Raw genomic sequence first — 12257 nt, 5'->3', positions numbered from 1 at the left:
TATAAGTATTCAAATTCTCATTCAATTTAATCACAGGGGAAAGAGGCCCCCCCCCTCCATGAAAATGATCTTGCAGGTGTCAACCTGGATGATCTCCTCTATGACAAACTCTCTTGCAAGAATAAACATCTATCTGCTCCCCTCCAGCTCTGGTCCAGGAGGGAAGTGGAGCAGCAGGGCAATGATCCATAGAGCATCCCCACCCAATCCTCACTCCCCATTTGCGCTTCAGGACAGGGCTCCTGGTCTGAGGAGTTTGCCCCTCTGCTCCAGTCCTCCCAGACTTACAGGCTGCATGTAGGCCTGTGTAACAAGAATCATGGGTATGCTGCTGCCAAACTTGGCCATTTTCAAAAGGCCTGTGGCTAAGTGGTAACAGGAGACCTGAAACCTATCCTTGATTGATGTACCATAATGCCAGTGTTTGCAGATGTTGCAGCTGACTTGGTCAGCAGAACAGAGAAAAGGATCCATCTGTCTAATTGGACACAATCAGTAAGAATAAGCCAGCCTTGTTAGCCAGGATTAAAACCACATTCTATCAGGGAAAGAAGTGAAGAAGCCCTCCCTATTGCCATTACTTTTGCAAAGATAAATTAACTAATCTGCACTTCCTTGGCCCATAAGAAAACTAGTTCAATCCAGTTCTGGAAGTTTCAGTGAAACAAACAACAACCTCTTTTCTTCTTTGTACCCTATCACTGCACTGCCTCTCTTCAGCCTTTTTTCCCCTGCTCTTTTCCCCCTTCCCCTCTCTGCCTCACCTTTTGCTTTCTAATTCTACCTTTTTACATTTTCATTGACACCTTGCCACACTTTTAGCTTCTTTCATTTCTTGCAGTCTCAGAACAGCAGAGACTCCCCATGCCTTGACCAGGGCTTCTGCCACAGTGGGCAGGTGGCAGCATCAGCTGTGGATGCTACCTGTAGTTTCAGAAGCCCTGGTGCAGAGCCTGTTGATGTAGTTCACAGCTGAAACTGATGCCCTCCCAACACAGTGGAAGCTCCTGCCCGGAACCCCAACCCAGAACCTGCTGGCAGCAGCAGCCGTGGACCCAGGCAGGAGCTACTGCTGCATCAGGCAGGTGGCAGCATCAGCTGTGGACACTGCCAGCAGGTTCTGAAAAGAACATCTGTTCATGGCCTCTATCCCAAGAGGTTGGTTGTTAAGGTAACATCCTGGATGCACAGGTATAACATCCTTACTGCACTATAAAAATGTGAGTGGGTACGTTGAAACCTTATGCCTTGAAGGAAGAATATGAGACAAGTGGCTGTTACATAAACAGAGAGATCTAAACTGAGACTAGTTAATACACAGCTTTCCACTGGAAAAATGAATCTGTCTGCTTTCACAAGCTAGTCTGTCAAAAATATGCTTTAGAATTACACAATAGTCATTTGCCTGTTTTGAACATGTCTGAAGCAAGTCTGTTTTGCAAATCCAATATTCAGGTTCTGAATAGCTTTAATTAGCATGAACAGGTCTACTATAGGGACAACATCATAAGATTGCTGAACAAACATTTAAGTTGTATTGAAGAAAGCTGCCCTTGTTTAAGTATCAAGACCATGAATAAGAGGGAACTATGGCTTCATAAAATAGGCAGTAGTAGAGAGGTGGGCTGTTTTAAAGGCAAATGCAAACATGCTGAAGGTGGTATTTTTCTGACATTACACTGAAATCACAGTAGGGCTAGAATAACGGCTTGTTTGCATGTGCCAAAACAGCTGTAAACACCACCAGTATTAAGCTTATTACTGGTAAATGAGATCTCCTAATCTTTATCTGTACAACAGGAAAGGCTAGTTTTGTGTCAGTCACCAACTCCACAAGGACTCCTACAAAGTATTTCCATTAATATATTCTGATTCGCATTCTGTCTCATTGTACTCCATCCTACTCTGACTGTCAAATTCACATTTGCAGACAGTTGGATAGTTTACCACAGGGGTGCTCAACTTGCAACCTGTGGGGCCTTGGCATCTAGCCCATGGGAATGCCATGGGTCAGGAAATTTGGTGGTGGGGGTGTAGTGGCTACCCTCCCTCCTGCCAAATTCCCAAACCCCAAGCCCTGCATACCTGGTTGGAAGCATGTCATGCCCCCTTCCCCATAGCCCCAGGAGCTGGGCCATGCCATGCCTCTTTTCCCCTCCCCCCACAAGGCTGGGCCACAACCCCCTTTCCCCAGGGTGTAGAACAGCAGTGATGCATGTGGCCCCGAGTGTGACGGTGCACCCCCTACGAAAAGGCACCGCTAACACTGTCAGCAGTGCCTGCGGGTAGTCGCTGCTTCCCACCCCTGCCGCTGATGGCACCTGTGGATGGTCACTGACCCCTAGTTGCTGCTCACTAGCCCCCCCCCCACCCCTGATTACCACTACTGCCACCATGCTCCTGCCACCAGGGGCACACATTGTTCACAGAGAAGAGGAAGGGGGCATGGTATGGCCCAGCCTTGTGTGGTAGGGGGAGTGGGGCATGTGGCCTGACTCAGACTGGGTGTGTCGGGTTTGGGTGCCAGAATTTGGTACATCTGCCACCCTCCTGTGGAACTGGGTCAAACCTCCTTCCCTCATGTGGGGCCAAGGTGCCCCCTCCACCCCCCTCTGCCTGGACCTATAGGGCCCAGCCACACAGGACCTGGACACTGCACTGGAACCACTGGTAGGATCCAGCCTGAGGTCAGACCAGGCACTACCCATCCAGCCTGCCACAGAAAAAGATTGAGCCTCACTGGGTTTACAACATCTACAGAGCTGATTAACAGTGTAGCATGCCTTGGCCTACCATTTGAGCTTTGCATGTTAAATGCTGTTGCCATATCAAGCTGTAAAAGCAAAAAGGTAAGCATTTTGTCTGCCACTGGTATTGCTGGACTCTTACTACTTTAGCCTCAGACTTCTTAGAAGTAAGAGGTATATAGTACCCACTACTGAACAGGTTCAGCATGCACAGTACCAGTATAACCTTCCCACACCCTGTCCTGCTAATTCTTTTGCCAAAGGAACAGAGGCATCTTCATGGTTAGGCCAGCCACAGTGTAGTTTCTTTCTAAAACTGTCAATAGCATATGTTTTGATTTTTATGGAAGGAGGTACAACTGTATTAAAACAGGAGTACTGTTTGATAGTCCAGTTAGTACAATCCACATTATATAGTTTGCATGAAGCCAACAATACAGCGTTGCAAATTAACCCACATATCCTATATCCTTACCTTGCTCCCAAGATATCCTTTTTGGCAAGACTAATTCCAGCTATAATCTTCACCCTCACAATTCGTGTATTTTCCTGAAATACAGAAAATAAAGCCATGTTATTTATAAACAACAAATTTATAGCCATGTTAACCACTATGAGATTAAAAAACTCAAAATATATTTGTAAATACAGGGTAGCAAAATCAAGAAAGCCTGCAAGATAAGGAATACTCTAAATCACAGAATGCAAGATAGATATTTCCTCTTCTATGTCCCTGCATGTAGATGGGTAGCATACTTCTACATATTTAAAAAATAACCTTTGGACTACTAATCTTGAAAAGATCATGCTCAAGTAATGGTTTTGCAAAGCTTAACTAAAAATATTATGCTATTTTTTGTCCTCTCTGTAAATTAATGACATCCATTACAGTAAATTTTGGTGCAGTAATTTCTTTCATAAAACTAATAAAATAAAAAATCCAACCTAAACAGACACACAAGAATTAGTATTGCTATTTCGTTAAATTGTTTGATAAGGGAGTAATCCAGGAAAAGTGAAAAAAGTACAATATTATGACGTCAAGAGCTCAACATAATACTAGATTAATTTAGGAAACACAAAGCTAAATAGGACAGTCTGCATAACTTATTCTATATATTGTTGGTATAAACAATATTTTTAATTAAACATCAATGCAGGAATTAAGTACAAAGAATTAATTGCATTTCCAGTTCAACACTGAAAAAACTAAGTTTGTGCTTATGCAATTGTTCAACAGACCTGAACTTAAAAATTTCAGATTTATCAGGAGACAGGAAAGTCCAGGACAGAGATAATAAAAACCAAAAACTTCTCTCTGGATTTCTTCAACTCAGGGGTGTAAAACATACAGCCCACTGGCTAATTTGGGCCTGCAGAGCCCCACCTGATGAGACCTACAAGGAGCACAGTGCATGTCTGTGGTGTGGGGCTACTTACCAGGCCCGCTTGCTCTTTCCCTTCCCCCAGCATACCTGATCTGGCAGCTGCTCCAGCCAGTCCGGGACCCGCTCAGCACACAGTTCTCGCATGTGCCGTGTGCAGCATGGGTCTTGGGCTAGTCGGAGCAGGTACCACATGCGGTGCAGTTCAGCAAGGGTGGCCACCGCATGCAGCACAGCTGCTGGTCTGGCTAGGTTGCCCTGCAGGCGGTGCCCATTTCAGTTGCTCCAGGATCCAAACTACACTTAGTGTGGGGCCCAGATTGGCTGAAGCAACTGCCAGATCAGGTATGCCAAGGGAGGGAAAGAAGGTCTGTGGGCCCAAGCCAGCCCATGGTCCAGCCCCATGCCATTCATCCATTCCACAGGGTTGAATGAGTTTGACAGTCCTGCTTTAATTAGTCCAAATATTTTTTAGTTTCCAGAATTACTACTCCAATATGCACACTTTTTGGCCAAAAAAAAAAAAAAAAAAATTGGCAGAAGCCAATTACAAAGTTTTAAAACATAAAGGGTTATTACAGTCTCATCAGAATGCAGTGTAAGGAGGTGTGAGACCAAACCTATGCAAAGTATGCAGGAATTATTGTGAAAAAAATTCAAAATGGTATCAACACTATACATGCACTTTTATGGCTGTAATATTAAACTGAAGAAAGAACTTGCATACCATGAAAACAAGTCTGTTCTTGACCATACTTAGAATTACATATGGTCAACTAAAGAGATGATCTGTTGTTTTGGGGGTTAAGAGGCCTGGTGCTGAACAGTCTTATTTAGTTAGCCCTGCATGTGAAGTATTGAACTTAGCAATGCTCAGAAATTGGAGACTTATAGTGAAGGAGGGTAGACAGCCTGTTTCTTCAGCAAGAAAAAAGACAAGCAGACTAGAAACCGTCCACAGGCTGTAGGCTGCCAGAGGTGCTTGAAAAAAAAGTTGATCTGATCTAGTTGGTTGAGTACAGCCATCAGCAGCAGGTAGTAAAATACCAGAGAATAGTGTTGCTACTCCAGTCTATCTGCAGGGAAGGGGGGGATATGGCTACAGGGAGGCACTCAACAGGATTAGAATTTCCTTGAAGAGGAAATGGGTAGGAAGAGTCTAGAGAAGCAACAAGGGACAGGAACAAAAAAGCCAGCTTTAGCCATTTGATATAAAATTCCTGGGTTGGAATCTCAGTTAGTGAGCACACCTACTTGGAAGGGTTATTGGGATAAAAGACCATTAACTGCTCTCTTTAAGAAAGGGAGAAACTAATGCAGAACCAGCTGGAACCAACACTAAACCACCAGAGGCACAGAAGAGAAGCTGAAGCAAAGTCACTGCAACTGCAAACAGCTGAGGTTTGTCTACTGTGAAGCAAGACTATCTGACACCAAAACCACTAGCAGACTAAGGGCAGCACCAAAAAGCTGCCCAAGTAAGTTTACGTACATACAGCTTCTGGCAACTCTGCACAGCTCCACTGCAGCAGCTGGGCTGGCAGGAGCAAGGTGAACTCAGCTACTGAAGACAAGGTAGCTGTTGGCACAGACAGGTCTACACATGCCTTCTACCAGCTGCCAGCGGAAGCCTTATTTCCTCAGAAAAAGCAGAGAGAAAATTCTGCTGCTACAGGGAATCTCTGAATGTAGATACATTTGGTTTCATCAACAGAACCAGACTTCACCAAGTTGACTAAGACAGACCCAACCAATCCTAACTTCTGCTGAAAAGCTTCCATTGCTTTCCCATTGGAAACCATTTTCAAACAGAAATCAAGTTACCTAAGCATTTAAAATTAAACTGTAAACAATGGTGGATGCAGTGCTTACTTCTACTGGGAATTTTAAGAGGCAAGAACTTCCAAGTTAAAAATTCTCTATTATTAATACACGTTCTTACAATGATATAAATGGCTGGGGTACAGTAGCTTAAAGAGGAATACATTTTGTACAACTGTTTGTTATTTTTTATATGTCAAACTTAGGAAATATATAATGTTCTTGTGGATGAGAAAAAAGCACCGTTATACTACCAAGGGGAAGGATCACTTACAAGAATACAAACTGTAAACAGAAAAAAAAAATTAACTGAATCATTGACTAGTAGGGTTGGAAGAGAACTCTGGAAGTCATCTAACCCAGGGGAGTCAAACATGACCCATGACCCCACATGTTCACCCCAGCTCTCGGTGCTGCATGTGGTGCACAGGTTGGACTCAGCACTGCACACACAACACAGAATCAGTCTGGGGCAAACACTGCATGTGGTACCCTGCTGGATCAGTCCTGGGTGCCAGCTCCATGGCTGGTCCCGATCAGGCTGTGCACTGTGCCTTACACTACAGTCTATTATATGGGATACCTGTATGTAGCACCCCGGCCAACCTCCTGAAGCACTGGGTCCCAGCCTGTGTGCTGCCGACAGCATGCACTCCATGTTGCACCACATGCCACATACACAGAACTTGCAGATTGCCTTGTAACCCTCATCTGGCAGCCATGGGAGCATGCAAGTTTGACAACCTTAATCTAGTCCAGTCTCCTCACAGCAGAATCATCACCAACTAAACCACTGCAATGAAGTGTATACCTGTTGTAAAAGACACCCAAGGATGAAGATTCCACACCCTCTCCAAATAGCCTGTTCCAATGCTTAACCAACCCCCTAGTAAAGTCTTCTTAATCTCCAACTTCAATTACTTTACTGAAACTTAAAACCTTTGCGTCTTGTTCCTTCCCCTGACAGAACAGAGTACACAGAGAATCACCTATCTCCATCCTCCATATAGCTACCCTTCAGGTATTTAAAAGCTTATAAAACCCCTCCTTCAGTGTGGAAATTACAGTTACTGCCCTTGATTTGTACCTGATGCTTCTATTAATATACACTAGTATATCCCAGCCAACACTGCTGGCTCATATTCAGCTTATGGACCACTCTAACCTACAGCTCCCTCTCTGCAGTGCTGAAGCCTAGCCAACCATTCCCCCCATGCTGTATTTATGCATTCAATTATTCCATCCCAAATGCAGGACGTGGCACTTGTCCTTGTTAAATTTAATCTAATTGATTAAACAGAAGAAATGGTCTGAAGTCAAAATCTGAAGTTGGTCTGAAACTTAAATGATACTGTAGCAGGTTGTCACTCAGTTCTTTATTCTTCCTTGGGCAAACTTGCCTCCACAAGGAAAACAACATGCATAACAATGCAAGCACTTTAATAAACAACCATGCAATCAATGTAGGTTCCTCCGAGTCAAAGAGAGGACACCACAGCTCAGGACTGTCTCCTTGGTGCTGCCCTCTTCCTTCTCCCTCAAGCTTTTATCTTCCTCCAGGCCAGGCATTCATCAGCTCCCCCACAACCCCTCCTCCAAGCAGGGAGGCTATCACTTAATGGCCTGCAGCTGTGCTCCTGCCCCCTAGCCATACAGTTACAGATCCCCTCCTAGCCCTACTCTGCAAAGTGTCTGCAACTCCATCCAAATTGGTATTACCCAACAATTTGCTAAATATGCACGCAATGCCACCCTCCAAATCGTTAATAATGATGTTGAACAATACAGGAACCAGGATAGACTCTGGAAAACCCCACTCATGACCTCCTCACATCCAGCCACTGACGACTACTCATTGAGCACAATGGTCCAACCAGTTATGTATCCCCCTTACAGTACTTTCATCTAGAGTGTATTTCCTTGACTTGTTATTGAGAACATTTGTATTTCCTTGACTTGTTATTGAGAACATTGTGGTTGTGAATGACAATGTTAAATCTTACTAAACTCAAGGTATATCATGCCCCCCCCATTCACAGAGCCCGTCACCTTGTCATAGAAAGAAATAAAGCTGTTCAAACATGATTTGCTCTTCTCATTTAACAGAGGACTTACTTTGTGAAGTTAAAAAAAACAAATCTCAAAACCCTCAAAAAAAAGTCCCACCCCCCAAAACCATTAAATACTTCTGCCTCCTCCATACCATTCATTACTAGATTGATTTATGTGCTTAGTAACAGACCTACACTTTCCTTAGTCTCCCTCTTCCAACATAGTTGTAGAAACCATTTTTATTGTTTTTAACGCCCTTGCTACTTGCATTTCAAATCACGCTTTGACCTTTCTCCCTGTACACTTGCACGCTCCCTATTCTTATACTCCTCCCTAGTAATACGGTCAAGTTTCCCATCAGGACTCAGTGGTAGGAATCTCAACCTAGCTAGGAATTTGAATGCAGAAAAACAGCTTGCATTCCTTATATTCTTCATGGGTGTACAGTTGCTTTGTGGACTCCTCATTCTCTCTTTCACCTCTTTGTATTTTCATATGCCTAGATATACTGGTCTGCTTGGGCAAATAAGCCCCATGAACACTCAGGTGGTGTCTTCATTTTTACCACTGCCACCTCCCTATATAGATGTAGTATGTAGTTATTTAGCCTTTCCCATTATGATGAAGTTTGTCTGTTGTATAGGTAGCTTCTTAAATTACCAGCAGCACTGATACATTTGGACCACCTGTCTTCTATTTACTGGGCTGCTGCATAGGAACTCCATTCATCTGTGGATTGTTGTAAATGATGAATGAAAGAAGTAATACACTCTAAGCTACAAGAAGTATTTTCTCTCTCAACAGAGGTAAAACCTTCCTTGTTTTGAAGACCTGTGCAAATATGAAGGCAAAAGTGCCAAACAACAGGATTAAGAAAACTACACAAACAGGCAGGGGAGATGAAACAAACAGCAAGGCTTTCAGTAGTCTCCCACAACATTCCTGAGAGCAAACTAAGGAAATACAGACTGGATGATGGACTGTAAGATGGATAGAAAACTGTCTGGATTGTCAAGCTCAAAAAATAGCAATCAATGGCTCAATGTCTAGTTGGCAACTGGTACGAAGTGGAGTGCCCTGGAGATCAGGCCTGGAGCTAGTTTTGTTCAATATCATCATCAATGACCTGGAAAATGGGATGGAGTGCACTCTCAGCAAGTCTGCAGAGGACACAAAGCTGGGTGGGGTAGTACAGTGCAGGGAAGGGCTAGGATTCAGACTGACCTAGGAAAATTTGAGGACTAGACCAGAAGAAATCTCATGAAGTTCAGTAAGCATAAATGCAGAGTCCTTTACTTTGGGATGGAAAAATCCCATGTACCGGTACAGGCCAGGGACCAATTGACTAAGGAGAAGCTCTGGAGAAAAGGACCTGAGGGTTAAAGCTGAATGTGAGCCAGCATATTTTATTCATTGCAAGCTCAGAATCCCTGGAGGTCTAGAGGCTAATGTGCAATGGGTAAAGCAGTTCTCTCCTTCAGGGCTGAGTCTTGTCCAGCAGTAAAAAACTGAAAGTCTGATAGTGCAACCATGAAGAACCTATTGTTTTTTCTGTTCTTGTATGTGCAAAGCAGCATTTACTTGCGTCTAGACATGATAATGGCTATCAGGCACAGCAACATGATACCAGCTGGATCTGTGTTGGCAAGGAAAAACACCTAATCCAAAAAGCATGCATACCGAAGTGGGCAAAATCCAGCCCACGGGCTGAATCTGGCCTGCCAGACACTTTTATCCAGCCTGTGGCAACCCCCAATGAACTGCACCCTGCCCAGCCCCTCTGTCCATGAGGGTGGGAGTAAGGCACCCACATGTACAATCCCCCAACATACCTTATTGGGCCTCACTCCCACCCTCATGGGTGGAGGGGCTCTGCCCAGCCAGGAACTTCTCTGCCAAGCCAGGAACTTGCTAACTTGGGGCAGCAGGTAGGGAAGCAGGGGGGCTGGTGTGGGAGTGGAGTTGCAGCTGGATAGAAGCAGGAGTACAGCATGGAGCCTACACCAAGAGAAGCAGTGGAAGCACAGACGTCAGCAGAGCAGGGTGTAGGTGTAAGGGTGGGGAGTGTAGACTTCCAAGGGGAGTGGTGTTGGCTCCTACCCTGAGGGTCTTTAAGAAGAGGCTTGATGAAACATTTAAGCCCAGTTTTTTTCCTGCCCAGGCAGGGGGTCAGACTTGAAGATCTACAAGGTCCCTTCTGACCCTACTTCTATGATTCTATGACCCCCCCCCCCCCCACATGGTATGCAAACCCAGCTGCAAATGTGGAGCTGCAGGCACAGAATCCCTGCAATAGAAGTGGCCAGGCAGGCTGCGCAAGGGTACATTCTTTGCCCCCATTACAGCACTGGCAATCTCTATCACAGGGGCTCTGCACCATGTGCCTGCAGTTCCACACCTGCAGCAAGAAAGCCCCACACTGGACTCCATGGGGAAGCAGGGGGCAGGGCTCCCTCCACTCCTGACACAGTGCAGGGACCTGCGCAGCAGGGAGCATGGGAGGCAGCAGGCTCCAGCACGGGGCTTCCACAGCTGTAAGTGCTGGAGCTGCAGGAGCACAGTGTGAAGCCCCAACAACAGGGTAGGCTCTGCTCTCTCCTCCTGCACAGTGCAGGCTGGAGTCACACCGCACCAGGGCCAGGCATGAGTGCCCTAACCTCCCACCTTGCTGCTGCTGGCATCTGGGGCTGCAAACCCTGGAAGTGAGTGTGCGTTGGGGGGTCCCTACAACCCCCTCATACTTCATACCCTGCCGCCACAACCCCCACTGACATATACATACACCCCAACATACCCTGTGCCCCCATACACAGCCACACCCTCTCACAGCCCCCCATACACAGACAATATAAAAGAGTGAGACGTTATTTTTGAGTTATTATGCAATTCCTTCTATATACAGAATACAATCACAAGTAATGACAAATATTTTTTGTAATGACATTAAAATACATTAAAAGGTAGCTATTTGACTTCTACTGTATGATTTGGGGGTTTTTCTGATTCCAAGATGGCAACCCCCGCCCTCCCAAAAGCACCAATTCAGTGACCAAGGGGCAGGGCAACTGTCAAGGGGCAAGGCTACCTATGCAGCCACCAACAGCTTGCCAAAACTTGTTAGGCAGCCCTCCACCCAAAGTAATTGCCCACCCCTGATGTATACCTACCATTAGCATTCAGTCATCTCTAATAAATCGGTCCAGGGGTAAGGGAGGTGTGATCCTTATATCATTGGGATAAGTAAATGGACTCTTGGCTACAGAGAGGTCCTAGCACTTGAAGACATTTTGGCCCTCAGAGTCCTCACTGCTGCTGAGTCAGTCTCATGGAGATTACCCCAGAGTCTGCCACAAAGTGCAATTCTATACTGGCAACCCCTGACAAGATCCAGTCCAGCTCCTTGTAATAACAAGCTATAGCAACTATCCTACAAGCTGATGTTGAGGACCCTTGCCTGCTTGTACAACCACGAGATCCTTCATTTCAAAATAATACTGTAATACAGGGGTTGTCAACTGGCAGTATGCAGGAAGTCCTCAGGGGGTACGCGAGCATTGGAGCAGAGAAGGTTTTGCCATCAGTGATTCTGGGTTTGCTGTAGAGGACCTCCCCCCCTGCCACTTCTTGATCTACCGCTGGAGGCTAGGGGATGCCTGCCCTTCTCATCGATTGGCCAGGGAACTCCATGCTTCTGGACTAGCTGCTGAGGGCATGCCAATGGTTCTCTGAAGTGTCACTGTTTTGTTGCTATCTGAATTCCTGTGATTTCTTTGAGTACTTGCTGGCTTTTGCCTCTCCACAGAAGGTGAAAAAGTCTAAGGCATGTTTCTAGCTGGTGGACAACAGGCACCCTTGATGATACAAAGAAGTTGTAAAGACAAAGGGTTAAAGTAGGATCACAGGTTCTTCATCCCTGGAATGCCTGAGCAGAAAGAGAGCAGAATATGACTGCAGGTTATTGTTTAGAAGTCGGTGGTCACATCTGGACACTGACTGCAGGGCAGAAGAAGTCAAAAAAGTAGCTAGAGTAACCTGCCCAAAGAGGGTGCAAAGGAGGGTGGAAAAACAGCAAGTAGACCGAGTGATTAACTAAGGAAGAAGCCAATGCCATAGGAAAACCTGATGATTTTGCCCTCATGGGCACATCCAGAAGTACATGCACGTGTGGTATGTGGTGCCCCAGGCCCCATCTGCGGCACCACAAACTGTAGGCACCACATATGCAGGTGATTGCTACTGCACTAATTTACAG

General features: G+C 45.5%; 1 protein-coding gene across 1 annotated transcript in view; it reads right to left on the bottom strand.

The window, feature by feature from the left end:
• The window catches only part of NEDD4 (neural precursor cell expressed, developmentally down-regulated 4, E3 ubiquitin protein ligase), a 118517-nt gene that overhangs the window by 91433 nt on the left and 14827 nt on the right, over window positions 1–12257 (bottom strand). The window contains exon 2 of the mRNA XM_019533527.1: window positions 3223–3296. Coding sequence (XP_019389072.1) covers window positions 3223–3296 — 74 coding nt within the window. The remainder of the gene's footprint in view (window positions 1–3222; window positions 3297–12257) is intronic.

The sequence above is a fragment of the Crocodylus porosus genome, unplaced genomic scaffold, assembly GCF_001723895.1.
Source record: "Crocodylus porosus isolate Cpor-Errol unplaced genomic scaffold, CroPor_comp1, whole genome shotgun sequence".
Lineage (NCBI taxonomy): Eukaryota > Metazoa > Chordata > Crocodylia > Crocodylidae > Crocodylus > Crocodylus porosus.
Note: the sequence above shows the minus strand (reverse complement) of the source record. Positions and strands in the feature narration are given on the sequence as shown.